This window comes from Mauremys reevesii, linkage group 2 (assembly GCF_016161935.1).
Source record: "Mauremys reevesii isolate NIE-2019 linkage group 2, ASM1616193v1, whole genome shotgun sequence".
In the NCBI taxonomy this organism is placed as follows: domain Eukaryota; kingdom Metazoa; phylum Chordata; order Testudines; family Geoemydidae; genus Mauremys; species Mauremys reevesii.
In genome coordinates this window covers 169013181-169039371 of record NC_052624.1, presented here as the reverse complement: position 1 = coordinate 169039371, position 26191 = coordinate 169013181, and the positions used below count along the sequence as shown (strand labels likewise).

The window sequence follows — 26191 nt, the reverse complement described above, 5'->3', positions numbered from 1 at the left end:
AAAAGCAGGTTGTGGCACGGACTGTGTCTTACTATGTGTTTGTATGATGCCTAGTACAATGGGGCACTAATCCTGACTGAGAACAGCGGCACTACATATAATCAAAAATGAATAAAGGAGATATAGGTGCCAGCTGCAGAGTTTGGAACTTCCCCAAAATGTGGAGATGCTAGGATCTGGGGTTTTCCTTGGAGCCCAACTGTGTTTTCAATGAGATACTTCAAATTTCCTTCATGTACACATGTGATACACTGAGGGCAGCACTTTACTAGGCTCTTGTAAAATCTGACCATATGCTATTGAGCATGTTCAGAAGTGACATTTGATTACTTCAAACTTTTCAATTTTTTAAATTAATCCTTCAACCTCAAACGAGAGATTATTTTTCATGGAGGAACAGTTTCATGCTCTGTTTGAAGTTTTCTTCTACAGCTGTTTTCAAGATAACAGTGAATCAAAAAGCCTTATTTTTTTCCATCTCCCCGTAATTCAAATGGTTCAATGCATTTTCCTTCAGCCTCTTTCTCTCTCTCATGCATTCACATTCAAATCACTTCTGGGCTGAGACCAACCACAGAAAATTTCAGTTCCAGTAGAGAGTTAGTTATTTCAGAAACATAGGAATGAGAGAGAATGGAATTACAATGGAACTTTGTACCTTACCTATTTTTTTTTAAAAAACAGAAAGAGTTGACATTTGTCAATATTTAATACATAATGGTACCAGAGATACCATAATTCCTTTCGACTTAGAATATGTGATAACTGTAGTGGACTGTATAATATCTCTTGGTAAATGCTGAGTATTTAATAGTGACTACTGTGTAACGTTTGCAGCCAAGAAAGCCGTAATATGAACACTGAGGTAACGGATTTGTATTGTACTGCATTGCCTAATAGGTATTTCCATTTTCTCTCTCTCTTTTTTTTTTTTTTAATTTGCTAGTCTACTCAGCTTTCTGGTTAGTTAAAATAGGTATTTGTGGAGATTGTGATAAACTTTGGGAGGATTAGTTGTCTTGTTTTAGAGATTATGACAGAGTGAAATTTTTTGAGAGGTTAATGGGATAACCTATCCTCCATGAATTTATCTAGTTCTTTTTTGAACCCTGTTATAGTCTTGGCCTTCACAACATCCTCTGTGTGTTGTGTGAAAAAAATACTTCATTTTGTTTTAAACCTGCTGCTTATTAATTTCATTTGGTGACCCCTAGTTCTTGTGTTATAAAGAGTAAATAACTTCCTTGTTTACTTTCTCCACACCAGTCATGATTTTATAGACCTCTATCATATGCCCCCTTAGTTGTCTCTTTTCCAAGCTGAAAAGTCCCAGTCTTATTAATCGCTCCTCATACGGAAGCCATTCCATACCTCTAATAATTTCTGTTGCCCTTTTCTGAACCTTTTCCACTTCCAATATATTTTTTGAGATGTAGTGACCACAACTGCACACAGTATTCAAGATGTGGGCGTACCATGGATTGATGTAGAGGCAGCATATTTTCTGTCTTATTACCTATCCCTTTCTTAATGATTCTGTTTGCCGTTTTGCTTAATTTACATTGAGGCACATACAAGGAAGATGACAAAACAACAATACAGTTCCTGTGCCCCATTGAAATATACAAATTTGAGATGTGTTAGCAAGGAGTCCTAGCAAGCTGGAGTCTTTCCTTGTCACCTGGAGGCCAGTAGATAACTACTGTAATGAAAATGAGTAAGATGTCACTGAATATTTGCCATTTATGGTAAATTAACATTTTAAAGTAGATTAATTTATGAAATATACTAACCCCTATTTTTCTCTCTATCAGGTAACCTTCACTGTGTGTGCTTGTGCTTCTTTGTCCCTCCCCACTTTCTTCTTTATATTTCTATTTATAAAAACAATAAAAACTATTTAAACATAAGGGAAAAATAAAAAAAGAAAAGTCAGTGAATGTCTAACTGAAAAGGGCAAAATTAGTAAATTAATTATTTACATTTTCAAGCTTTGGAAGGGCATTACAAACAATGGTGAGGGACTAAAACAATTAAAGATTACAAAAAGTGAAAGTAGTTGACAGCATGTCCATTTTTGGTATTATTTAGTATTAGCACTTAAGATCAGAAAATCCCAACTCTGGATGTCAAGTGGCTAAAACAAAACATTCTCCCACTTATAACAGTTCAAATATATATATTTTTAAATATCTACTTAAAAAAAAAAGGTTCCTCCTTCTGAGGAGTGTTCTACAAAACAATTTTGTGCCTAGAAGCATTTTTCCGGTGTTGGTTATTTATTTATTTTTAAATTCAAGTATAAACTCTAATATTAAAATGTATCTATTGCATTTTATACAACAGAAAGTCAAAAAAGGGAAAGTATTATTAGAGGCATCTTCACTTTCCATCTTCCACCAGGTGGTATCCGGTGAAGAGCTTGTCTAGGAATACCTTTTTTTTTTTAATATCCATACAATATGTCCAAAATAATTCAGCCCTCTTTTTCTAGTCTGTTGATAATCCTCTCTCACATCTCAACATTGGCTACTTTGTCCCACCAGTGGACACTGAGTATTCTTCACAAGCATCTCTGATGGAATGTGTTAAGCTTCCTGTTGTGGAATAGCATTTGCCAAGCTTCAGAAGCATATAGCAATGTGGTAATCACAATGACATTGCATAATTTTACCTTGGTTCTTACATGAATTTCCTTATTTTTCCACATATTTACCAGTCTTGAAAAAGCTCTACTTGCCTTCCCAATTCTTGCTTCCATCTTGTTATGGAGTTGGCTATCAGCATTTCTTGTTGTTTCAAGATATGCAAACTCATTAACCATGCTGTATTCATTGCATTCACACCATGGCTGCTCACACCTCTTTCAATGATCATGACTTTCATTTTCTTTTGGTTGATTCTTAATCCTACTTTGGCAGCCTCATCTTTGACATAGATAGTGGTCTTTTTCATGCATTGTCATCTGGATCCAATAGAACAATGTTAAAACGTCAGTTGCAAAGCTGAGATCTTTAAATTTCTCTCTACTCCACTTAACTCTTCTACCTTCCTTTGACGTTGCTTTTCTCATTCCATAATCTATCACAATGCAGAAAAGGAGGGCGGTAAGATACAGTCCTGCCACATTCAAGTGACAATCAGTCTCTCCACTTTCTGTCCTTCACAGCATTTTGAAACTTCATACAGCATCTTGACCAGTGACACTGTTTTTCTAGGAAGCCCATACGCTCGGAAGATCTTCCTATGAATGCAGTTGAAACCTTTGGTGAATCTATGAAATTCAAGACTAGTCCCTCTCTGGTAAGCAAGCCCTTTCTCAATCCATTGTCTCAGGGTGAAGATGTGATCTACACACAATCTTTTCAGTCTAAAGTCTTCTTGCTCAGTACACAGTTTTTCATCAGTTCAACACTATAGAACACTTTCCTGGGTACAGAAAGTGGTGCTATTCTTTGCCAGATATCACACACAAGTTATGCTTTTCTTCCAATTCTTTCTCCCAAACTATATCAAAGTTTATGCAATGTTGTTGTAGCCATGTCAGTCCCAGGATACTAGAGAGACAAGGTGAGTGAGGTAATATCTTTTATTGGACCAACTTCTGTTGGTGAGGGAGACATGCTTTCAAGCTACACAGAGTTCTTCCTCAGTTCTGGGAAAGGAATTTTCATTTCAATCAGAAAAATCTGATATCTTCCACTGTTGTACGCAGTGTTGTTGTAGCCATGTCCTGGGACTGACACAGCTACGATACCACTGCATACCACAATGGAAGATATTGAATTTTGCCATTTGAAATGGAAACTCCTTTCCCAGACCCGAGGAAGAACTCTGTGTAGCTCAGAAGTTTGTCTCCCTCACCAACAGAAGTTGGTCCAATACAAGATATTAGCCACTTCATTGTTTTCTCCATTTCTGCTTTTGAAATTTCTAGCAATGAAATATTTAATTCTTCACCTTCTTTGCATCCTTTAACTGGAGTTGTTAGCTCTGGTTGATGGAGTACTTCATTAAAATGTTCTTGCCATTGATGTTTTTTTATGCTGCCATTGTCAACAATCTTCCATCTTTTGTTTTTACAATACCACTGTGACTGAACCATTATGACAGTTGTTCACACATCTGAAACAGTTTCTTGGAGTCACCGCTCAGTGATGCTTCTTCAGCTTCTCTCACTCTTGTCAAATCATTCTCTTATCTTTCCGATGTAACTTCTTTACCTCTGTCTTTCTCTACATACCCTGTTGAAATTGCATTGTCCTTCTTGTCCTGGCACTCATGTTTGCCTTTTTTCTTTCCTCAATCGATTTCCATGTGAATGGATATATTCACCTTTTTCCTTAATCATATTGATCCAAGTGAATTTGTGCCAGCCTTCTAACAATCATCTCTAACAAGCACATTCTATATCATCATTTATTATGCACCATTTTTTTAAATCCTTTGAGAGCTGGATTTTAAAAAACCCCACTGATTCCCAGGTCAGACAATTTCTTCACATCAAATACCATCTCTCTTTTCTTATTGATTTGTCTTTTTAGTTGTATACTAACTGTTCTGATGACAAGATAACAGTTACGCTCTACATCAGCACTTGTAATAAATAACATAACCTGCAGTGATCTTTTCCACCATCTGCTGATGACAATGTGATCAAGTTGTTTCTTAATAATACCACTACATTTGTTTGTGTTTCCACCCCCGACTTTACGTAGTTATTTCCATGTGTGCAAAACAAGTGTAAAATGCCACTAAATCATAATGGTTGCATTTTACATACTGTTTGCAGAGGTATAAATGACTGCACAAGATGCAAGACAGTAGAGAATGAGGCCTCAGAGGTTACTGACATTTCTAGAAACTTTGTTATGATTCAATGTACTAATGAAGCAAAAAGATTGCTGCAGATTACATATGTACTGTGACTGCATCGGGCATCACTGATGCCATAAAAATGGAATGTGATATTCTATGTTTTTCAAAGTCTTAGTCTTTCACAAAACTTTAAAATAATGTTTTGGTTTCAAATTTCAGTGAGTAGTTCATAGTCTGATTATTATATGTTTCAAAAATATCACAAGAATATCATAATATACTCCTGGAAATGTTAAGAACAACAATAGAAGGCTTTGCTAACAGATTATCTAATATTTTGTAGATTGTGTTGCAGTTCATCATTCCTATCTTAAGTTGCATAGGGAAAAAAATCTAAATCAATAAGAGGAAATAGTAGAAACTATAATCCATTAATTCTTGTCAATGCTGAATGAGACACAGGGAATGCATGATTTAATGACATGAAGATGCCTCTAATAAGATAACAGTTTGCTCAAGGAGAGATCTGGATTGTAAACACAGCTGTTCCAAAAATCTAAACCCACAGGCAAGAAATTACTGATTTTTTTTTGCAATAGTTCTATCCATAAGCAGTTAGATAAAATAATGAGAAGAGACCCCTTAGAAATACCTAAAGTATATAAGCAAAGAATGAGAGCTAGAGAATCTTCAGATGATGAACACAATCCCATAAATTATTATCGCAAATATGTGATTTTATCTGGAACCATTCAACACACAGGCCTTTCTTCTTTTAAGACCTGGGATCCAATTCAGGATAGGTTATAGGCAAAACTAGATTCAGACCTTGCAAACATTTACATGTGTTCCTAATTTTGAATATATGAGTAGTTCCACTGAAGTCAATGGGAATACTCACATGCGTAAACTTAAGCACACCTATAAGTATTTTCAGGATCAAGCCTTTAGTTTGGAAGTTTCAGTTACTGTAGTTACTTGTAACATTTTTGCTCCCCTAATAAAACCAACCCATACATAGGCATGACTGTGTATCTGTGATGGGTTGGACCCCTTGGGAAGTCACCCGATGTGCTGAGATACCACTGAGTCTACCTGTTCTGCCAGCATAGCCCCCCTTTTACCTGTCTTGCTGAGCCAGGCTCTTAAAACCTTCTCTAGCACACACACACAGCCAGGGCCACATCCAGCTGCAGATCAGCTCTGAGAAGACTCAGCTTGAGGGACTTGCTCCAGCACTCAGATGTCCACCTCCCTTGGAGTACAAACCCAAAGATATAGTATATTCGCCTCTTCCCTCAATGTGGAAGAGGGTATGCACTCTCGACCACCCAGTTAGAAATCACATCAGCTGGGTTGTATTATAAACCAGAAATAAAGTTATGAACTGTAACAGATGTATTTTAAGTAGTTAAGGAGGTAGCAGTTAGAACAAGGCAGATTACTAAGAAAATAAAACACATCACACAAATTAAGCTTAATGCACTAAAGAAACTGGTTACCTGCAAGTTCTCACCCTAAATGTGGTTCAAATAATCTCCTTCACAGGCCAGACCCCCTTTCAACCTGGGCCAAGTTCTTTTCCCCATTCAGTCTTAGTTGTTTCCAGCTGTCATCTTGGGAAAGGTCGCAGGGGAGAACTGATGACCGGGATTACCTCACGCCCTACCCTTAAATAGGATTTGCATAAGGTGGGAGCCCTTTGTTTCCTAGTTTGACCCCACTTCCCTCATAGGGGAAAGTTACAAGAAGTCCCAGGTAAAGTTTTAATGTCGGGTGACAAGACCACCTGACTCCGTAGAGCCCTTGTAGTCATTCTTCACATGCTGACCCACACTCTCACAGGAAGATTAAGCTTTTTTATAGTCCATTGTCCTTGTTGATGGGCCATCCACCCAGTCTGGCTTTGAAATTGTTGTACCTGAAGTGTTGGCAGTGGGCATCAGCCAAAGTAGCGTAGTTGAAATACAGATACATAGTCAATATTCCTAATTTCAGATACAGAAATGATACATTCATACAAATAGGATAATCGCATTCACTAAATCATAACCTTTCCAATGATCTCTCACATGAGCCATCTTGCATAAAGTATATCTCAGTTATGTAATTCATATCATAAGCATATTTTCCTAAAGAATATCGAATGACACATCACAGTATCCTTGTCCAGTAGAGGCCCAGTACTAGAAAAGCAAAGACGATAAAAGTTAAGATTAAGATGAACAGAAAAGCGCAATGACATGGGTGTGGGCTAGTGGTCAGAGCAGGGAGTCAAAACCAAAGACTGGATCAGGTACCAAGGCAAAGGTCAGAGTCAGAAATGGAGTCAGGAGTTGGGGATAATGTCAGGTACCAGGCCAGGCATCAGAGACAGTGTCGGGAACCTGGAGTAGGGCAGGACAGCATGAACTGGGAGTAGACGGGGGTCTGGGATAGGAAGACAGGAACCAGAAGCAGCCGGGGAAGCAGCAACCAAGAGCAGTTAGGAATGCAGGGCTCAGGTGTCAGGAAAGCAGGAAGGGTCTATAGTCGCAGCTAAGGATTTTGCTAGATGCTCGGACAACTTCCTCTTGTTACTTCCTGGTTCATATAGTACTTAGCCAATCAGGGGGATGGATGTTTCCAGAATTGGGAGCTTTCAGGTCAGAGCCCTCTGCAAGTTAGCCCTTTCCTGGACCCTTCCCTAGTTCCTCAGGTGAGCTGCTGGATGGCAGTCGTAGCCTGAGTGCTGCCTAGGGCCTGTGGGACCTGGGTTTGGGGCCTGTGATCCCTCACAAGAATCTGAACAGCAACTGCGCCTATTATGATTTGTTCTAGCCAGTAACAGCTTCTTGAGCAGTAAAACTAACCAGATTCATGTTTTTTTAAATATTTGATTCAGATACTACCTTGTTAGGGCCCACACATGCACCTAGACAGGTAGGTAGATAGACAGTGTCTGATAATCTTCTATTAATATAGTCACTGTTCCTACAAAGCAGTCTGTGCAGTCAGACCCTTATGCTCACATTTAGTCTTATTGAAGTTTGATTCTCTGCTATTCTAAGAATGTACTTCCACAGATCACTTCTCAGGATCAGGCCCATAATAAGGAGAATGAGCCAGTAAGAATTTATATCTTCAGGCCACTGTATGCTCTCTCTGTTGAAACATGCAAACTAAAAATACATAAAGTCGTCTTGGCTACTACATGACACACAACTGTCTGAAGCAACTACTATTACACTGGCTATAGTGGCTCACCATTCAATACTATTATGACCCAACTCGCCTTCTCCTCCCTGTGCACCAAGGAGCCATTTAGAAATGAGTAACAAAACTACTTCCTTGATGTTTGCTACCCATAGGCTTGAACGAACACCTCTCACTGGCCTACCTTCGTTGAAACATATACATTACACGCTGAAACCTAGCTAAAGCAAACACTCATGGGGCAGATAAAAACTGACTGCTTAGTAAAACCAAATACTGACTGGCTCCACTTATGCAGAAGACAGGAGGGAGCCTTCCAGTTTGTCTCCCCAGTTGGAGAAACAAACAGAAAGGGGAAATGTTAAAGAAAATGGCCAGCTCTTCTTATGGGAGCCTCAATAGTGGCAGCTGCCATGTTGTAGGGCTTCCTATTAGATATCAGCATACTACTACTGCCCTCTTAGGATACACAGGCAAAGAGGCATGGAGAAGGTAATCAAAACCAGTAGTACAAAGACATCCAAAGTAAGCATTACAGTATGTCAAATATACGAAACAAATCACAAATAAAATAAATAGAAGTGAATACAACGGCTAAGGTTACCCCCACTCTTTTCAATTTCATTATTTCTTTTCTTTTCCTCTTTTTCTTTTAATCTGACTACAAGTACTTTGACAAATGCAGCCTGCAATCTAACTCTGAGCAGTTTCCTTCATGGCTGAGAGATGTCACAGAAAAGAACAGTTGTATCCTTTCCCTCTGGCTATACAACAATTGTGTGATGACAACTGCTTCGCCTGGACTGATGTCAGAGAAACATGTTTCCCTAATGAATGATCTAGAAAATGATGCCCTAGGTGGAGTAATAATATTTATATAATATTTATAATTTAACTATTTAATAATTCACTTTGTTTTTAAATGCAAAACCTGTTTTGATAAACATTTTTTCTTAGTTATACAGCACACTTACTGTAGTTTTATTTAATAGAAAAAAATCCTGTGTTTGTGAATTTTTAATTGAATTTGAATTTTCATCGAAACAGAGCTTGACACAAATTGGAAATAAAAATGAACCATCTAGTATCTAATAAATGTGTCATTTGGCATTTTTAACATCATAAAAAAAGGGAAAATTTAAGGATCTGAATAAATGTAAGTTAAACTACATAACTGCTTAAATAAATATATAAAGATATAGTGTATCCTTCTGGTTAGCAAAAAGAAGTACCAAATTTAATGTTCAGACTATATTTAGTTGTAAATTAACACTGGTTACAAACTGATAAGAATCAACCTTTTCTTTAGGAAAATAACTAAAGTACAAATTCAATACACAATTAAAATTGATGTTTTAAATCTCTGATTTAAAATTAATCCACCTGATTACCTGAGTATTTTTTAATGAAGAGTTCCTTTCACACACCATCCCAGAAGAAAGTCAAAAAACAAAATGGCTGCTTGCTCAGTGCTGGTTTATGATGAGCTGAGTGGCTAAAATTAGAGCCACAAGATGTTCCTCTCTGGGACATGAGATTTCCTGGGGAAGTCCTGCTTTCTCAGGGAAGGAGGGCTGTCGGAAGAAACACTGTGAGCAATATTGCTGCTGAGTGCCTTAGTGGCACCTCTTTGTAGCCAGGATATAAACTCCTAATGACCATAAAGCCTGGGAGTCTTTAAACGAATGCAGGATCTCATCAGTTTTGTCTGAGAACAAAAACCAACCACGAAAAAGTAAGTCCTCTGTAGTTTGCTGCACATCCAGAGCTATATCAGAATTCTGTAACCATGAAGCCCTCCTCAGGGACACAGCTGAAGCCATAACTCTGGCCAAAAAGTATCTGCCATGTCCAAAGCTGACTGCAACAAAGTTTTGGCCACAATACAACCCTCCAAAATGAACGCCTTAAATTCTTCCCTGGAGGTTTCTGGCAGCTTATCCATGAATTTGGATACAGTGTCCCATTTGACAAAAGTCATATATGTATAGCAGTACCTACTTGTTCACAACGCGCATCTGTAAAGATGAAGTGTCATGAATTTTTCTCCCCACCAAATCTAGCCTCTTTGATTTCTTGTCCTTAGATGTGGACATATACCTCCCCTGCTGTAATCTGTCATTTTCTGCAGTTACTATGAGAGATTAAGGAGCTGAGTGGGAATAGAAGCACTCAAAGCCTCCGATGGGAACATAACATTTCTCCGAATGATTCACAGTGGGAAGCAATGAAGCTGGAGTGTTCCATAGGGACTTCACAGGCTCAAAGGGATCTTCATTTATCAGGGGAGCTGATGACAGCACAATATCCAAAACGTACCCATGTTCTCCTGTACAAACTCAGTGGGGATGCTCAAGGCGGAGGCCATAAACTTCAGAAGGTCTTGATATGCCTTAAAATCTTCAGGCACAGGAGAAGCAGAGTCCCATACTCTGGTGATGATGAAGAAGCAGGATGTGGTACTAATGGAGACTCTTACAGGGGAACCAGCTCTTGTACAAAAGGATCAAGCTGAACCAGCTCAGGAGGGATGACATCAGCCTCTGAAATGGAGGCAACCAGGACCAGTGAGCTTACCCTAGACTGCGTTGAAGGGTGAGATTTCATGGACTGAGGGATATCCAAAGAGTTTCAAGGAGGCCACTGGGAATACAGATAGATTCCCTGTCAGTACTGAGCTAGCACCTCCTTTCCCTACTATGGGAGCAGTGCTTGTTGGGTACCAATAGCGCTCCAGAGACAGTCTAAAATGCTTTCAAAAGGGGAGGGAGAGACTGGAGGAAGATGCCCCTAAACCAGATCCCAAGGAACCCTGGAAGTCCTTATACGACAGTTAGTGCTGAAACCAATGTCGCTGTTACTAGACTCAACGGATGCCCCACAGCCAGTATCAGAGTTGATAGTAGAGACACCCACTGGTCAAGATGCAGTACCAAGGAGCGGTTAAGATGGACCAGCTGCATCCCACATGCCAGCAGAACCACAGTGCCATCAGCAATCCTCTTAGGAGACAAAGAGGAATTTCCTTGAATCCTGGAATGGTCTCAGTTCATCTTCTGGGCTCTCTTTCTCAGAGGATCAGGGAAAGGCAAATGACCCTTCCTCCTCTTAGAGGAGGCACCGTCCTCGAACCCAGAGCAACGTCATTTGAAGATACCAAAGGAGATTGTGGGGCTGGTCAACCAGTGGAGTCCCCCAGTGCCAAAGTGAGCTTAATGACCTGCTCCAAGAGGTGCTGCTTTCAGGCACAAGCCCCTCACCACCTGCATTCTTCTCTTGAATGACTTGTAGAGGAAGCACCTTTCTTTAATGTGCCCTTCTCCCAGATACAGCAAATACCTCAGGTGGGAATCACTGTTGGGAAGAGCCACCCCACACGTTGAACAATGCTTAAATCTTGGCAAGGGCACCACTTTTAGAGGAGCTAACTACCTAACTAAAAACTAAAACTAAACAAAAAGGTACTATTTAACCACACTAACAAACTGACCACTATATACAACCAGAAATCTCAGAAGACTGAGACTGAAAGTGTGAGGTAAAACACCACACAGAATGAACTAACCCTAGCCATAGGCAATAAGGCACCCTTAGATAGCCAGGTCAATGGGGGTGTCCATAGCAAAGCCACCCTTAGATAGCCAGGGAAGGGGCTAGGTCTACAGGCACCATGGATACTACTAGGAAAAGTTCCCCAGCTTTAGTGCGCTGGGCGCACACACATGTAAGTGAAATGCTCATCTGAAACCCCTGAAAGAATAATTTGAATTTATTTTTCATTATAAGCATGCTGCAAGAAAAGGTTTCTGAGGTGAGAAGCTACTTTCATGTGTTAATTCAGCTTTCATTTACAGTGCATAGTTAAAGCTCTACTAGTTTACTATTAGTGGAAATTCATCAGTATAAGATGAGAGGGAATTAAACTAATTGTGGTTTATAACTTACCCTTAAAACAAATATTAATTGTTTATGATGCACAGGAAAGGGTGTATTAAATGGAACATAAGATCATTTGTATTCTGTTCCCTGGCATTGCTATCAAGGCTAACTGGAAACAAATGGAAAGGCATTTTAAAGCTATGTGTGAGGACCTTCACAGAAAATATTGCAGCTGGTTTACAATCTATATATTGCCATGCACACCAGCATAAATATATCTTATGAATTTAGAAATACTACAGTTCCTACCCCTTGTAGTATTTGTGTGCAAATGCAATGCCCAACTGCCTGAAACTGTTAAGTGCAATTGCCTACCCAAAAGAAAACCTTCCCCTTAAAATGTCTGTTTTAGGCTTTAACATAAGAACATAAGAACAGCCATACTGAGTCAGACCAAAGGTCCATCCAGCCCAGTATCCTGTCTACCGACAGTGGCCAATGCCAGGTGCCCCAGAGGGAGTGAACCTAACAGGTAATGATCAAGTGATCTCTCTCCTGCCATCCATCTCCACCCTCTGACAAACAGAGGCTAGGGACACCATTCCTTACCCATCCTGGCTAATAGCCATTAATGGACTTAAACGCCAGGAATTTATCCAGTTTCCTTTTAAACGCTGTTATATGTATGTTAAAGTTTCCATACCCATCTGGATGAATAAGAAGTTTACAGATGTTGTTTCAGTCTGTGTAGGACACTGTTACATTGGTTCATATGAAGAGCACTACCTCCTATACCAAAAGGGCTAGAAATGGAAATTTAAGTTTGAAAATGAAAACTTGCACTGTGCAGACTCAATCTATCACAGGGGCCAACTAAACACATCAAGCAGGCAAAGAGTTTGACATCCCTGCTTCAGAACGCTGGTAAATTTAAATTAAATCTGTGGATATACTGCTCCATTTTTCCAGGTCAGATGTACAATAGGGTGGCAACAGAGTTTTTCAAGGATTTTCTAACCTCTCCTGGGACTCTCATGATTGAAGAGAATGCCATTCACAGCAAAGAGATTGTAGGCCTCCCTGAAGTTCACCACAATCCAGTAGGCATACAGTTTGGCTGCTCCTACAAAAATAATTTAAATATTACATATACAATCACACACACTGTGAGAGAAATGCATTTCTTTACAGAAAGATGAACTAGAGTTTGATTAATTCTCTCAGTGTTTCATATTTCACCATAAAAAAATAAAGCCAGCCCAATAAACATCAACTGAATGAGAAAACACTCCTTTCTGTAAAGCCATAGTCCTGGCTAGGAAGTGTTAAGGCACCTTTCACTTGTTTTCCTATGCACACTCAAGCATAGCACTTTTTCTTTTACAATATAATTAACACAGTCAGAGCGTGTGAAATATGCCATGATGGTGACCTCTGCTAATAAAAAAAGTTACTTTGGGAGAATAAAAGAAAATCTGGTGCCTTAACACTTAAATTGATTTGAAACTTTATCACTATAGTCTTCTATGCACATTGCTTTAATAAATGTTTCAAGTTAGTTCATGAGAGAGCTCTTGGGAAATTTTCATTTAGGCAACAAAAAATATGAAACCTTATCATTTCAGTGCTATCTTACACCTCTTCACTAAGAAGAAATCACCCCTCCCTCTCACCCGTTTAAAGAGTTCTCCGCTCCAGATCTGAATGAACAAGGTTTTGTGAAGTGAGATAGTAATTTCCAACCCTCAGGCAATGGCAGCAAATACTTTTTTATTTAGTAATTTATAAAGGTATGCTTCTGAACATGTCTAGTCACTTTTGTTCTATCTTTATTTTAATCTCATACCCAAATTACTTCAGCCCTGAGACATGAGGAACAGAGTGGGCGCAGGCGCACACACACAAACACTCACCATATGGAGATCTGGGATAAAAAGGGGTAGTCTCCTTCTGTGGTATTTCTTGAACTTTCCCATAAAGTTCACTGGTTGAGGCTTGGTAGAACTTCACAGAGTTGATAAGGCCACAGGTCTTAACAGCATCAAGAAGCCGTAAAGTGCCAACTCCATCAACATCAGCAGTATATTCTGCTAGGTCAAAAGAAATCTTGGCGAGGGAAAGAGGAAGTAAAACAATGACAGAAATTTACTAAAGGCAACCACAAATGCAACAAGTATACACAACTGATTCACATTTATACCTTGCTAGCAATAGAACCAGCTATATAGGTTCAGGCTGATTTAAATTTTTAATTTACAAAAATATCCAAAATGATTTTTAAAAATACACTGATAATCAAAAACAGACTTCTGCAATTTGACTACAAAACTAAAAAGCAAAAAGAAGCAAAAAAGTCTAGGAGACTGGTAATCTGCTACCAAAGGGCATTCCCATCCCTAGATTATTCCCACTATTCCCAGCAAATGGTGCAGATTTGTGATCATTCCTTCTCCGTTAGTCCATGTTTTGACAAACAAACAGTGATGACATTTAAATTACTATTACTGGGTATCTGAACTATTAGTCCATTGAAAAACAAGGTAGTTCACACTTTTCAGATATATTGTTTCAGGCTCTCTGCAGATTCAGGCAGAAAAAAAATCTTCATTCATTTCACACTTTTAAGTGTTTTTTTTCCTGCAATCATAAGAACTAGAGATTTAGGGCTTGTCTACATAGCAACTGGAACTAAAGTAACCAAGTCAAATGTAAGCAACATCTCTAATTACTTTGGTGCAAGCCTAATTTTTAACAACATAAATTATGGAGAGCGAATAAACAATTTTGTGACAAATTGATTTTAAAACATAGCAGCTGCTTGAAACTTTTCAGGGCTTTGAAAGGTAAAGGAATGTAAGTAGCATAAATAAATATATTTATCATGTCTCTCCAATTTATCACATGGATACCATCTTCAAATATATGAGGTGTATATATGAAATAAATTACAAAACACCCCTTGACTGCAATGGGGCCAGAATTTCCTGCATAATACATATTATTTCTACTGTATTCCCAGATGATAATTCTTGCTCATATGCAAGTCATAGCAGACTATCGTACATGTCAATTGTAAGTCTATCTCAGGTGAGCTCAGATGAGAACAAATCTTTTCTAAAAAATATCCCAAATTACAAATTCTCTGTCCAAAGTGAACACTGAGCCTATAGTAGCAATACTAAAAACTGATCTCACTGGTTTATGCACAGACCAAATGCACAATGCAAGCTTTTCCCTATTCCTTGAGAATGACCTCAATCTTCACCTGAAAAAATCACTCTTGAGGGTGTGAGGTAATTCTGCCTCCATGTTTGCCCAGTCCAGAGTGTCTCTTGAGCAGAAACTGACAGCTTTGTGTGCATTTGGTGTTCTTGTAACGTGGGCTATTGTTCACTAGGGACTGGGCTCAAACCACTAAACTCATTTCAATTAGGACTGCAGGTTATACTAGAATGGCAGCCGTGAAAGTGAAAAATGTGTGCTTTATCGGCTAAACATTCCAACTCCAATAATGTATCCTAAGACACTTTACACAGTACAGGGGCAGTAATGGCTTGCATGTAAATAACTGGATAACTTCTTAATATGGGACATATTTTTTGTGACTTCATTCTGGCACTATAGAAGACAGAGCTTTATAAAAGAGAAATTGATTATATAGACAGATTTGTAAATGAATCAGACCACAGAAAATTCAGGATTTGTCCAATATCAAATTATCTACCTTTCCTCTATACATATTGGTTCTACGAAGCCAAATAAAGATTACAGATAAAAAAAAAATCTAAGCCCTCTCCAAGTAAGAGCTTTTAAAGAAAAGAATCTACAGTGACTGGTCAACATTTAAAGTGCATCTAGATTGGTGGGTCTTAGTATACACCCATTTATCCCATTCATGAAGCGAAAAGGACAATGATTTGCAAAAACATACTGAACCTGCCTTCCTAACAAAATCTGGCTGCTAAGACTGCAATCAAAATAAAGAGGAGAAAATAGAAGGATTAAGAGCTACCCCATCCCAAAAGGTCCTGGAAGATGAAGTGAGAGAACTCCTCGATCATTGGCAGAAGGCTAGAACCAACACTGAGATCTACAATTCCCAATAGAAAAACCTTAGGGCCAAATCTTACAGAGTGCTGAGCACGCTCAGCTGCCATGGTGTTCAGCACCTTGCAGGTTTGGTTCCAGAAAAATTTAAGAACTCTTATTCCTTTTTATGTGCAAATGATTCAATCCTGCCAGGTTCTGAGTGCCTTCAGCTCCCACTGATTTCAATGTGAGAGCTCAGATGATCACAGGAGACAGCTGTCAGGTTCCAGCAAGTATTAGTAATCTGATGACAGTTCCAAATTTTCAAATATAAAATGGTACAAGATTTATCCATATTATAATAAAATGTTTCCTAAAATCAAGTTGCATAGATGCATTAGTTGGAACACTTCTGATATCATGTGATCGAAAGGCACAAAATAACCATGGCAAGTCACATGATGACCCTCTTTTATATCCAACTCAATACAGATAATCAGTTTTATATAGTAGTTTGCTACATTTTGAATGTGTAATTTTTATTGTAATTGCCAGCTTCAATCTTTACAAAAGATCTGTATATTACAGGGCAATATTTCAAATATGATGTTTCCCAATTAATAGTTCAAAACCAAGCGTAGCAAGGTCTTTAATAAGATTTAAATGCTTACTGAAAGCTATCTAAATGAAAACATATGGGACTTTTACCCTCCAAAAGAACACATTCCTATTATATCCGTGAGTACTGTACACAGGCATACAGACTTACTGGTACTTGCTTCTGACCACTGTGTCGTCAGTGATGGTCATTTATGAAAATATATGCCAACTTTGCACACTTAGATAGGTTTAACTTTGTAAGATACTTCATTTCTGCTCTGTCATTAAGAACAATCAAAAGGATGGACTAGAAGCATAACAACGTTTAGCATTTGAACAAAAACAACAAGTTAGAATGGTAACATTCTGAAACTACTCGTGGAACACAAATAATGTTCTGAAGTTTAATCTGTTTTCACAATTGTTTCTTAATAAAATATATTTATTTATCAGAATACACGAATATGGTAAATGCTTAATGGTTTATTAAAAGATGGAAACGTAAAACAAAAGGGGAAAACAGGATAAGTTAAGTTTAAATGATGCATCTCTCATTACTGAAGTGAAATATAATGCTATTAGTAATACTGAGTTGAAAAGCACTACACTCTTGAAGAGTTTATAGTACTTTATTCAATTTTACCAGAGTAAGAAATATTTCTCTCGGTGTCACAAAGCTTCCAGAAAGGTTTACCTGAGAAGCAAATCATAAGGAAAAGGAAAGGAAGATTGCTGGTAAATGTTTCAAGGTTCAAAAGGGCGCCACAGTAGTTACTTTTTGTGTGTGTTCCTTCAAATCACTAGTTTGCTTTGAATAATCAAGTGTGCTTTCCATTGCCAATAAAAGCACTAGGATCACTTATACCATCTTAATAAACAAAAACTGTTCAACTCCTTAGGAATAGGCATTTAAGCATAACATTCCAGCTGCTAAATGTAACACAGAATATGAGTCAAACATTCCTATAAAGGCTTAATACACTGAAAAAAGCAAAATTATAAGGATTTCAACAAATGGAAAGATTTTTCACAAATCAGGGAGAAAAATATCTACCTCTCTAGAAAGCCTTCAAGGGACGGTATGAGAGAACATGACCAGTTTCCTCTCACAAGTTCTGAACCATTCAGAAGGTGATTGCAAATTTTAAAACTTTTTCTCACCAGCATGCCCCACACAATAAAAAGCAGTAGGATGGAAGATTGCAAAGAAAAGTACAATACAGTACTAGAAAAATCATAAATGAAAAGACAGTGGACAGCCATTTTGTCCTCCTAATAGTCACAACTAACACAAGAGAAATTCAGAATATTGTTCCAGCAAGAGAACTAGAGATGGGAATCAATAACAAGAGAGCTGATAAACAAACATTTGTATCAATCATGTCACTTTTTTCTGATTAAAAAAGAGTTACACCACCCTCACTCAAGCTGAATAGTATCTTATTCCTGAAGCAGACATTTTGATATCACGAGTAAGGTATTTCCCACCATCAATAAATGTGGCAGAATCAGATGAAAATGTAATTTGCCCAGCAAGGGAACAAGGAATTTGAATAATAAAGACCCATTTCTGCTACCCACACTTTCAATGAGTAGACCTCACTGGCACAAATAGTCCCATTAAAGTCAACGTGACACTTAACATGAGTACAAGTTTCAGAGTGGTAGCTGTGTTAGTCTGTATCAGCAAAAGGAACAAGGAATCCTTGCGGCACCTTAGAGACTAATAAATTTATTTGGGCATAAAATTGGGTTTTAGCCCACAAAAGCTTATGCCTAAATTTGTTAGTTTCTAAGGTGCCACAAGGACCCCACACTGTTTTAAAATGAGTAAGGGCTGCAGACTATAAGCGAAATCCTGACCCCGCAGAAGTCAATGGGAGTTTTGACACTGACTACAGAGGTGTCAGGCTTTCACCCTCAGGCCCGAACTGAGAAGATCACAGTCTAAGCTATCTGCTGTTTGGTGATCTTAAGTGCAAAGTACAATTACTACTCTATAAAAATAATAACCTATTATAAACTACTATAAACATTACTTTAGGGCTCAGATCACCCCTATGTGAGAAGCAGCAGCACAACTAATCCGGAACAGGCTTACACTAATCATATGAGGAGATACTTAAATTTAACCATATTCATTTTTATTTTTTTAAAAACACAAGTGCAAATTAGTTAGTAAACCAAGTTTAGTTGACTTATGGCTTCCTATCTCCAATCATATGCTGATCAGGCTGCCACTCACTGTTGCAGAAAACAAGGTGTTTTATGGCAGAAATGCATTTCTTAATCTGAAGAAAATGACAAGCAGAAAAAATAAGCATCCAACTCCCCTCCATCCTCATCCTCCAAATACACAAACAGTATTAGGGCCCTACATGAGTTTTTTGTTTAAAGACCCATTTCTGCTACCCACACTCTCAGTGTTTGTTCTTCTGGGACACATTTAACCTTTATCTCCCCTCAACTTCTCAGGGTTAATCTGCCAGTGGCAAAAAACTGTGAGGGGTTGTTTTTATTTTTAAAAAAAGAAGAGTAATTTCCTGGTAGAATTTTCCCCTAAGAACATATGAATCATGCAAGATTCTAGTCTAAGGGGTTGGCAACAAACCAATCTTTGTAGGTTGAATTGGAGGGTTAGTAAAAAGCAAGGGTTCAAACCTCAGCTGAGCCAAGTTTAGGTTCAGTGCAGTTGGGGCCTGAGTTCTATTCTTTTCTATATAGGTTCTTATACCACCCTCATCACCCTAGTATCTAAACATCCTTCCAGTAATGCGTTAAGCAATGTGACTAATACTGGTTACACGTAGTTTGTTCTCCCTCTCATGCTCTCCCCAGAGAACTGTCTGTGTAGCAGAACGTTTTGTTGATTAGAGGTGTGAGCATGCGTGGCATGTGGATATTAGAGATGGCAAGGTCAAAGAAACATGCCTGGCACTTGTAGTGAAAGGTGGTGAGGTTTGCGATGGTCCTTAGTTCCTGTGGGAATTAATTCCATAGTCTCAGAACAGCCCCAGAGAAATCCGACTCCCACACAAATGAGCTTTACCCCAATGGTAGAAAGTTCCATTGTCCCATAGGAGCAAAACTGTTGACTAAGATCTTCATCCCAAAGCTTTAGTCGATTTTTTTACATACCATGGACCCAGTCCATTGAGCACCTTGACAATAAGGACCATGTGTTTCAGTATTCTATGGAGGGCAGTATAGGGAGTGGAGGACAGAATTGATGTGCTCATGGTACCCCATGTTGCTGAGGAGATATGTTGCAGTGCCCTGTATGAGCTGCAGTATCCTAAGCGCTGAAGGTTTTATGTCCAAGTGTATTGAATTGCTGTAGTCCAGATGAAAAGTGATGAAGGAAAAGTGATGAAGGTGTGGTGGCTCCTTTCTACGCTCAGTAATTTGGTTGGCTGGTAGTTGAAATAGTCTTGACATAATTTAGAGCAGCCTAAGGTGGCTTTTGAAGGTATGGGTGTCTGCAGCATGCTCAGTGCAGATGAAATGTTCAGAGATTTTTAGCAGTATGCTCCTCTGTGTATGTTCAAATGGTGATTTTTTTTCATGGTTTATAACTTGGCCAATCTAGCCAAATTTTCATGGGGACAGTACAAGGCACCTCTCTGACTCCAAGACTATCCCCTCGACAAATTTCAAGATCTTGCTCCAAACCTCTGAGGTGATAGAGGTCTTCAAAGAAACAGCAAGAAAAACAGGTTAGTATTGTTAAAACTATCTATTTTCCCCTTGCCTCTTTGGGTGCACTCTTTTTGTTAAATCTTTAACAGACAAAAATTCAACCTGAGGCGGAGTAAGCATGGAAAAATTTAGCCTGAGAAGTTAAAGTCCGACAGTTAAAAAAGCAAACTGAAAACAGGGGATTATAACTGGAACTGTCAGGCAACTTTAATAATAGAGGTTCTCTAAGACAGCCCCCTGTATTACTGCAGGTGTATTTAGGAGCCTGGTTCACCTCCCCGCCCCACTCTTCACTGGTGTCTTTGAAGCAATCTATTGGCAGATATCTGACAGTTGAAAAAATGTGCTGTCTAGAAAAGCCACTGACTGCCAGTTATTTTCAAGTTTCAACATCACTCTCCTTCACTAGAGTATTAGTTGCCTCTCAGAATTATTTTAAACAAAGGCTTCATTGGCTCTATAAAATATTTGAGTCATCTCAGAATATTTTTTTTTAAGAAAAGCAGTAAGTTGTGACTGTCAGCTTTTTATAATGTTTAAGTTTAAACAAGCGGCATTATTTGAATAGGAAATAGTAGATACTAGTCACTGAGATTGCAAGCTAAGGCCTGATCCTGTGAGCTAATTGTCACGGAGGGAGTTGAGAGATGCTCAGCACCAATTTGGAGGCACACATCTTTTCACAGGATCAGGTCCCACCTACCTTTGCCATTCATCATCTCTCCTCCTCAGAAGAGCTTCATATAATGGAATGCTCAGATCTGATAGCAATAAAATGCTGAAGAGGAGGAGGAAGAGGAGGAGGGATATCATAGAACATGAGATTCAGAATGACCATAAACCTTTGTCACAAAAATGTAACCTCCCCATTAGTTTTGCTTATCTTCCCATCCATTCCTTATTAATTTGATGGAATTGGAAGTCGACAGGGTTATGTGATGCAAGGAATTTATCTTATACAACAATCTCCAACCAAGTGTTCAAAGAAGCTTGAGTTTCAAATTACAGAAAGGTTTTTTTTAAAACTTAGGAAAAAAAAATTTGGGGGGGAGTTTTTAAACCATTTTCTATCTGGCTATTTAGAGCATATCTATGTTTACCTTACACTGCTAAAACACAATAAGCATGTAGCAAAGCCAGGAAGGGTTTTGAAATGTTGTAACTTCAATGATTAGTGACACTATAATACTCTGAAAGTTTTCTTACATAGTGAAATCCAGCTGTGCCAGAAGCTTTAAACACTATTTAAAAAAGGCTAAAGGGGCGACTTGCAGAGTCACTAGAGAACATTAGAAAGGAAGATGTAAAAAGATAGCCAATTCATTTTACTTTATATGTGCCAGGGGAATAAAGGACCATGAATAAAATGTGAGAGGGAAAGAGTCACTTTGGAAATTTTCCTTCAATGTTTTTTAAAAAAACAACACACATCTCCATGGATAAAGAAATTGATTTTAAAATGCTCATTAAAGTTAGAACCAGGCATCATTATTATAATATATTTTTCTACCTCGTACGGTATGACATTCTTCCACAATCCCTCCTGTGACCCTGGATGCTTTCAAATCATGAAGCAAGAATGTTTTTATACATGAAATCATGAAAACGCCATCAAAATGCAGAAAACAAAAAAGTTTACTACACCATTTTTTTGGAGCCCTGCAATTGAAGGCAAGTTGGATTGTTGCTTTTAATTCAACTGAAGGACACAGGTTACCAATTCTATTTCTCTCTAAACAATCATCCCTTTAATCCACCTATCATGAAATAACCTAACAAAAATGCTTCCAAAGTGCTTGACTCAGTTTATTCATAAACTTCAAAAAGAGGTTAATCTCTTCTGTTTACTGGGAGATTTAAAAGCCATAACATCATCTTTTCAAGAATATTTTTACACTGTAATCAACTGATTAATCTAGTGTGATAATAGTTTAATAATGGTCCAAAATTCACAATAAGGGGTTTAATATGGGGGTAAATACAGCAAAGCAGATTGCTGATCGTGTTTTCTGTAAGTTACTCAGGCAGAACAGTTTCTTTGCTGTCCTATTTTAATGTATATGGAAGACATTTGCATTGCAAATGGTTGGCAGGATCATTTGCTGATTCAGCCTGTTAGAGTGTTGAAATTATGTTTGGAAATGCTGACTGATGCTACAGTGATAGCTTGTCAGTCCACCCCCCGGATATAAAGGAGGTGAGTGTGGCTCACTGGGCTGGGGAAACAAGGGTGAGACAGAGAATGTGAAGTGAAATGAAACGTAGCTCTCTTTACTTTAATAGTCCTATGCCAGTGTTTGTCCATAAATGCTCCAAACAAGAGGTTAGATTCTGGTCGGCCTCTCTGAGGATGTGCAAAGGTGGCAAAAGTGCCAGGAGAAATCCCCATTCCCTTTGTGCTCCTGAACAGGAGCTGGCCAGAATCCCAGTTGGAAGTGTAGTTCCTGCTTGCTCAAGATCCCCTCCATGAACAACCACCCCTGAAAGGGGACAAGGAGGAGACTGGGGAAGACAAGCATACGACTCATCCCTGCCTCCCTCCCTCTCTCTCCAACAAAATTGCCAGACTTGCAGTATATGCTACATCCTCTTAAAGGACAGTACAACAGCTATGCTGTCTGGAAGCTAAAATTTCTCCAGAGAGTGCAGTTACTGCATGGCCCCTCCAGACATCCTCTGCACATATACCTTTTTCCAGGCCAAGTTTGCAGGTACTGCCAGAAGTTCTTTTTTAATCAGTGATCTATTTAAAGCAAAATTACATTTTTTTTTGTCACTGAACACTTAAGAAAATTAACTTTTGGGCTGCAATTTCTCATGCTTATTGACCTTGTTTTGGAAAGCTCAAAAAAGAGAGTCTATCCAACTGTTTCTCAGTTACACAACAAATGTGAAAAAAGTATTTCCTCCAGTGAAAAATGGCTTTAAAAACAAATAAAATTCCATATTTTGCTTGTATGTAGCCTTGAATATAGACTCTTGCCCTTGTTGTGGATGAAGACATTTGGTTCAGAAATAAATACAATGTACTGAACAGGTGCAGAATTTCTAGACCAGGTCATCTCTCAAATAGAAATCAACAAACATCTCCAATACTGGCATTTACAAATTAATAGAACTTGATGAAAACTGGAAACCATTTTCAACAACACTTTTTGTGTGATTTTTCCTCCTCATTTCTGGGTGAAATTCCATTGACTAAAATGTTCTGACTAGCTCTCCAAATGACCTATTGTTTTGTCATTTTTAAAAAAACAATAAATCTGTACAGCAGTTGAGATTCTAAAAAAAAGACAGATATTAAAACTGGAAGATAACTGGCAGTGTTCCCCTCCCCCCAATTTCAATGCATCCTCAATTTTGTAAACCTACACTGAAGTGTGATGCTCTGAAACCTTCCAGATGTTTTCTACTGAATGAACAGAAATGAGAGGAGGGTGAACTGGGCGAACTTTGAAATGGGGAGTCTTTTTATGTGCCCTGAAGTAAAGTTACCCCTTGCACCCCTCACTGTGCATCAGCCATTACAATTTCAAAACAAAAACAGATGTCTCCTAAAAGAATTAATCCTTCTGTGCCTCACTTCCCTGTCTCTAAAATGGGGATGATAGTGCTTCCCTACCTCATAGGGGTGTTGTGAGGATAAATACATTAAAGATCATGAGGTGTTCATATACTATAGAAACAGGGGACACATAAGCAGCTTTGATAGACAGTCACACCCTAAGTACACTTGAGCCAATCATTAAATTTTAAAGATTAAGAATGGCTGGGCCTTGAGAGACCTCCCAGAGGGGAGAAAGGAAAGAAAAAAGGAGTTTCTAGAAATTATGAATCTGTTGTTTACCAGATTGTTGCTTACCCTCAAAAAACTATGAACAAAAAGCAGATCCTCTATTAATTCAATCTGCAGCCTTACAATAGCAGAGTACATGGGGGTGGGGGGCATTGCTTGGGCATGAAGAAAGCTGTGTAGGGTACATACTGTATGGGTATGTCTACATTGGTATAAAAAGCTCATGGCTGGCCCGGGTCAGCTGACTCAGGTTTGTGGGGCTTGGGCACCAAGGCTGAAAAACTGGTATAGACATTTGGGCTCAGGCTACAGCTCAAACTCTGGGACCCTAAGAGGGTGAAAGGCCCTAGAGCTCAGGATCCAGCCTGAGCCCAAACGTCTGCCCTGCAATTTTTAGCCCCGCAGTCCAAGTCTCACAAGCCCAAGCCAGCTGACTCAGGCCAGGTCTTTCATCCCTGTGTAGATGTACCCTCAAGAGTAAGGCATGTCTTTATGCACCTAAGCAATGCCTCTCCATCTACACTGGTATTTATACCTATGCTAGGGAGCGGATGTAGTGTAGCATTATAAAGCATTTTGTATATTCAGGCACAGCTCTCGTTGACTTCATGTGCACCTGTGAATGCTCAGCACTTCTGTAAATCAGCCCCCAGGGTCTCAAGTCAGGCATCGAGAAAATGAAGAACACACAATTAGTTACCACCTCTAAAAAGTTTGGTCTAAGTGACTTGCCCAGAAACTCTGTGGCAGAAGCAATGCTAGAATCCAGTTCTCCAGGGCACCGAGACCAGCTCTTTTCCTGGCATTCCCTGACGTATTCACTACACACCTCCCAACTTCTGAAATGGATGAGACAGGAGTCCTGCAGGCAACATTCTCCTTCACTGCAGACCAATTCCTCCTTAGAGCAGACCCATTCTGTGCATGGAATGAGGCAATCTTAATTCTGACATTTCCTAACTTCTGAGTGCTAGACTTTGCAATCTAAATATTGCCCTTTTCATGTATTTAAAAAAAATAACTTCTAAGGCTTTTCAAAAAGCAAATTGAAAAAACAGAACGTCCATAATGTGGCACCATATTGGCATATGGGTCCCCAGAAGGTTTGGAACCTTTATATCTACCACACAGATCTCTGCAACTTGAGCTAATGGAATAAATATCAGCAATACAGGGGGTTGGGTGACAGAGAAGCTTTTGAGCCACACAGAGTCCTTTTTCTCTCACCAACAGAAGTTGGGCCAATAAAAGATATTACCTCATCCACTTTCTCTCGCTAATATCCTAGGACCAGCATCGCTACAACTACACTGCATACAGCAGTACAGGCTGAAATCCTTGAGGTGGAACAGTAGCAATGGGGTTTTCACGGCCAAGCAATGGTGAGACTGGAATCTTGGATTCCATTCCACGCTCTGGAGGGGAGTGTGCTCTAGTGGGCACAGATTCTGCCCACTTCCTCAAGCTTGACCTCTTCTGCTCCTTCCCCCTCAACCTATCCCTTTCCCAGGTTTGCTTCTGTCCCATCTCTGAGTCCTCATCCCAGTCACCTTCTCCCCAGTCCCAGTCACCACTCTTCAGGCCTCTCATCTCAGGCACAGTCTCCTTGCCCAACCAGTCCTAGCCTTCCCCTCTGGACACTCCATCATTGCCTCTGTTTCCTCACACATTCCCAGTGCGAATCTCTTTGCCCAGCCATTTTCTTCATCTCAGCTCCCCATCCAATCTGTCCCTCCCTCCCATCCCCATCTTCCAATCACAACTACACCTTCACCAACCCCACTGGCTCCTAGTCCCAGGCTCTTCATTCAGTCTCAGTGTCACCCCCCAACTTGATTCCTTGACCAATCTTTTTGAACAGTTAGTCCAAACTCCGTTCCTCCCCACCACACTCCACTAGTTTGCAAACGAAGGCCACCTCGCTGTCCAATTTCAGATCCCTGTTCCAACACACGGGGGTGCTAGAGCATTACACAAGGAAAAGGTCACCAGAATTTATTAACATGGGCAAAAACATGTCTCTTCATTCCCCTCCTCCTCCACCCCCGACGTTGTTCTCAGAAACAGCTGAATTATTTTGGCTGAAATTTTTTAAAAATTTTTTACGTTTTTAAATTTTTTTAAATTTTTAAAAAATTTAGCTTGAGACAGGCAGAAGTTTCACCCTGAGCTTTT

At 39.1% G+C, this 26191-nt stretch overlaps 1 protein-coding gene across 2 annotated transcripts in view; it reads right to left on the bottom strand.

The window, feature by feature from the left end:
- Window positions 1-26191, bottom strand: part of GMDS (GDP-mannose 4,6-dehydratase) — a 544205-nt gene that overhangs the window by 306359 nt on the left and 211655 nt on the right. For both annotated transcript variants that reach the window (XM_039525667.1, XM_039525666.1), the window contains exons 5-6: window positions 13806-13998; window positions 12911-13015 (exon numbers count right to left, since the gene is read on the bottom strand). In XM_039525667.1, the coding sequence (XP_039381601.1) occupies window positions 12911-13015; window positions 13806-13998 (298 nt within the window). The remainder of the gene's footprint in view (window positions 1-12910; window positions 13016-13805; window positions 13999-26191) is intronic.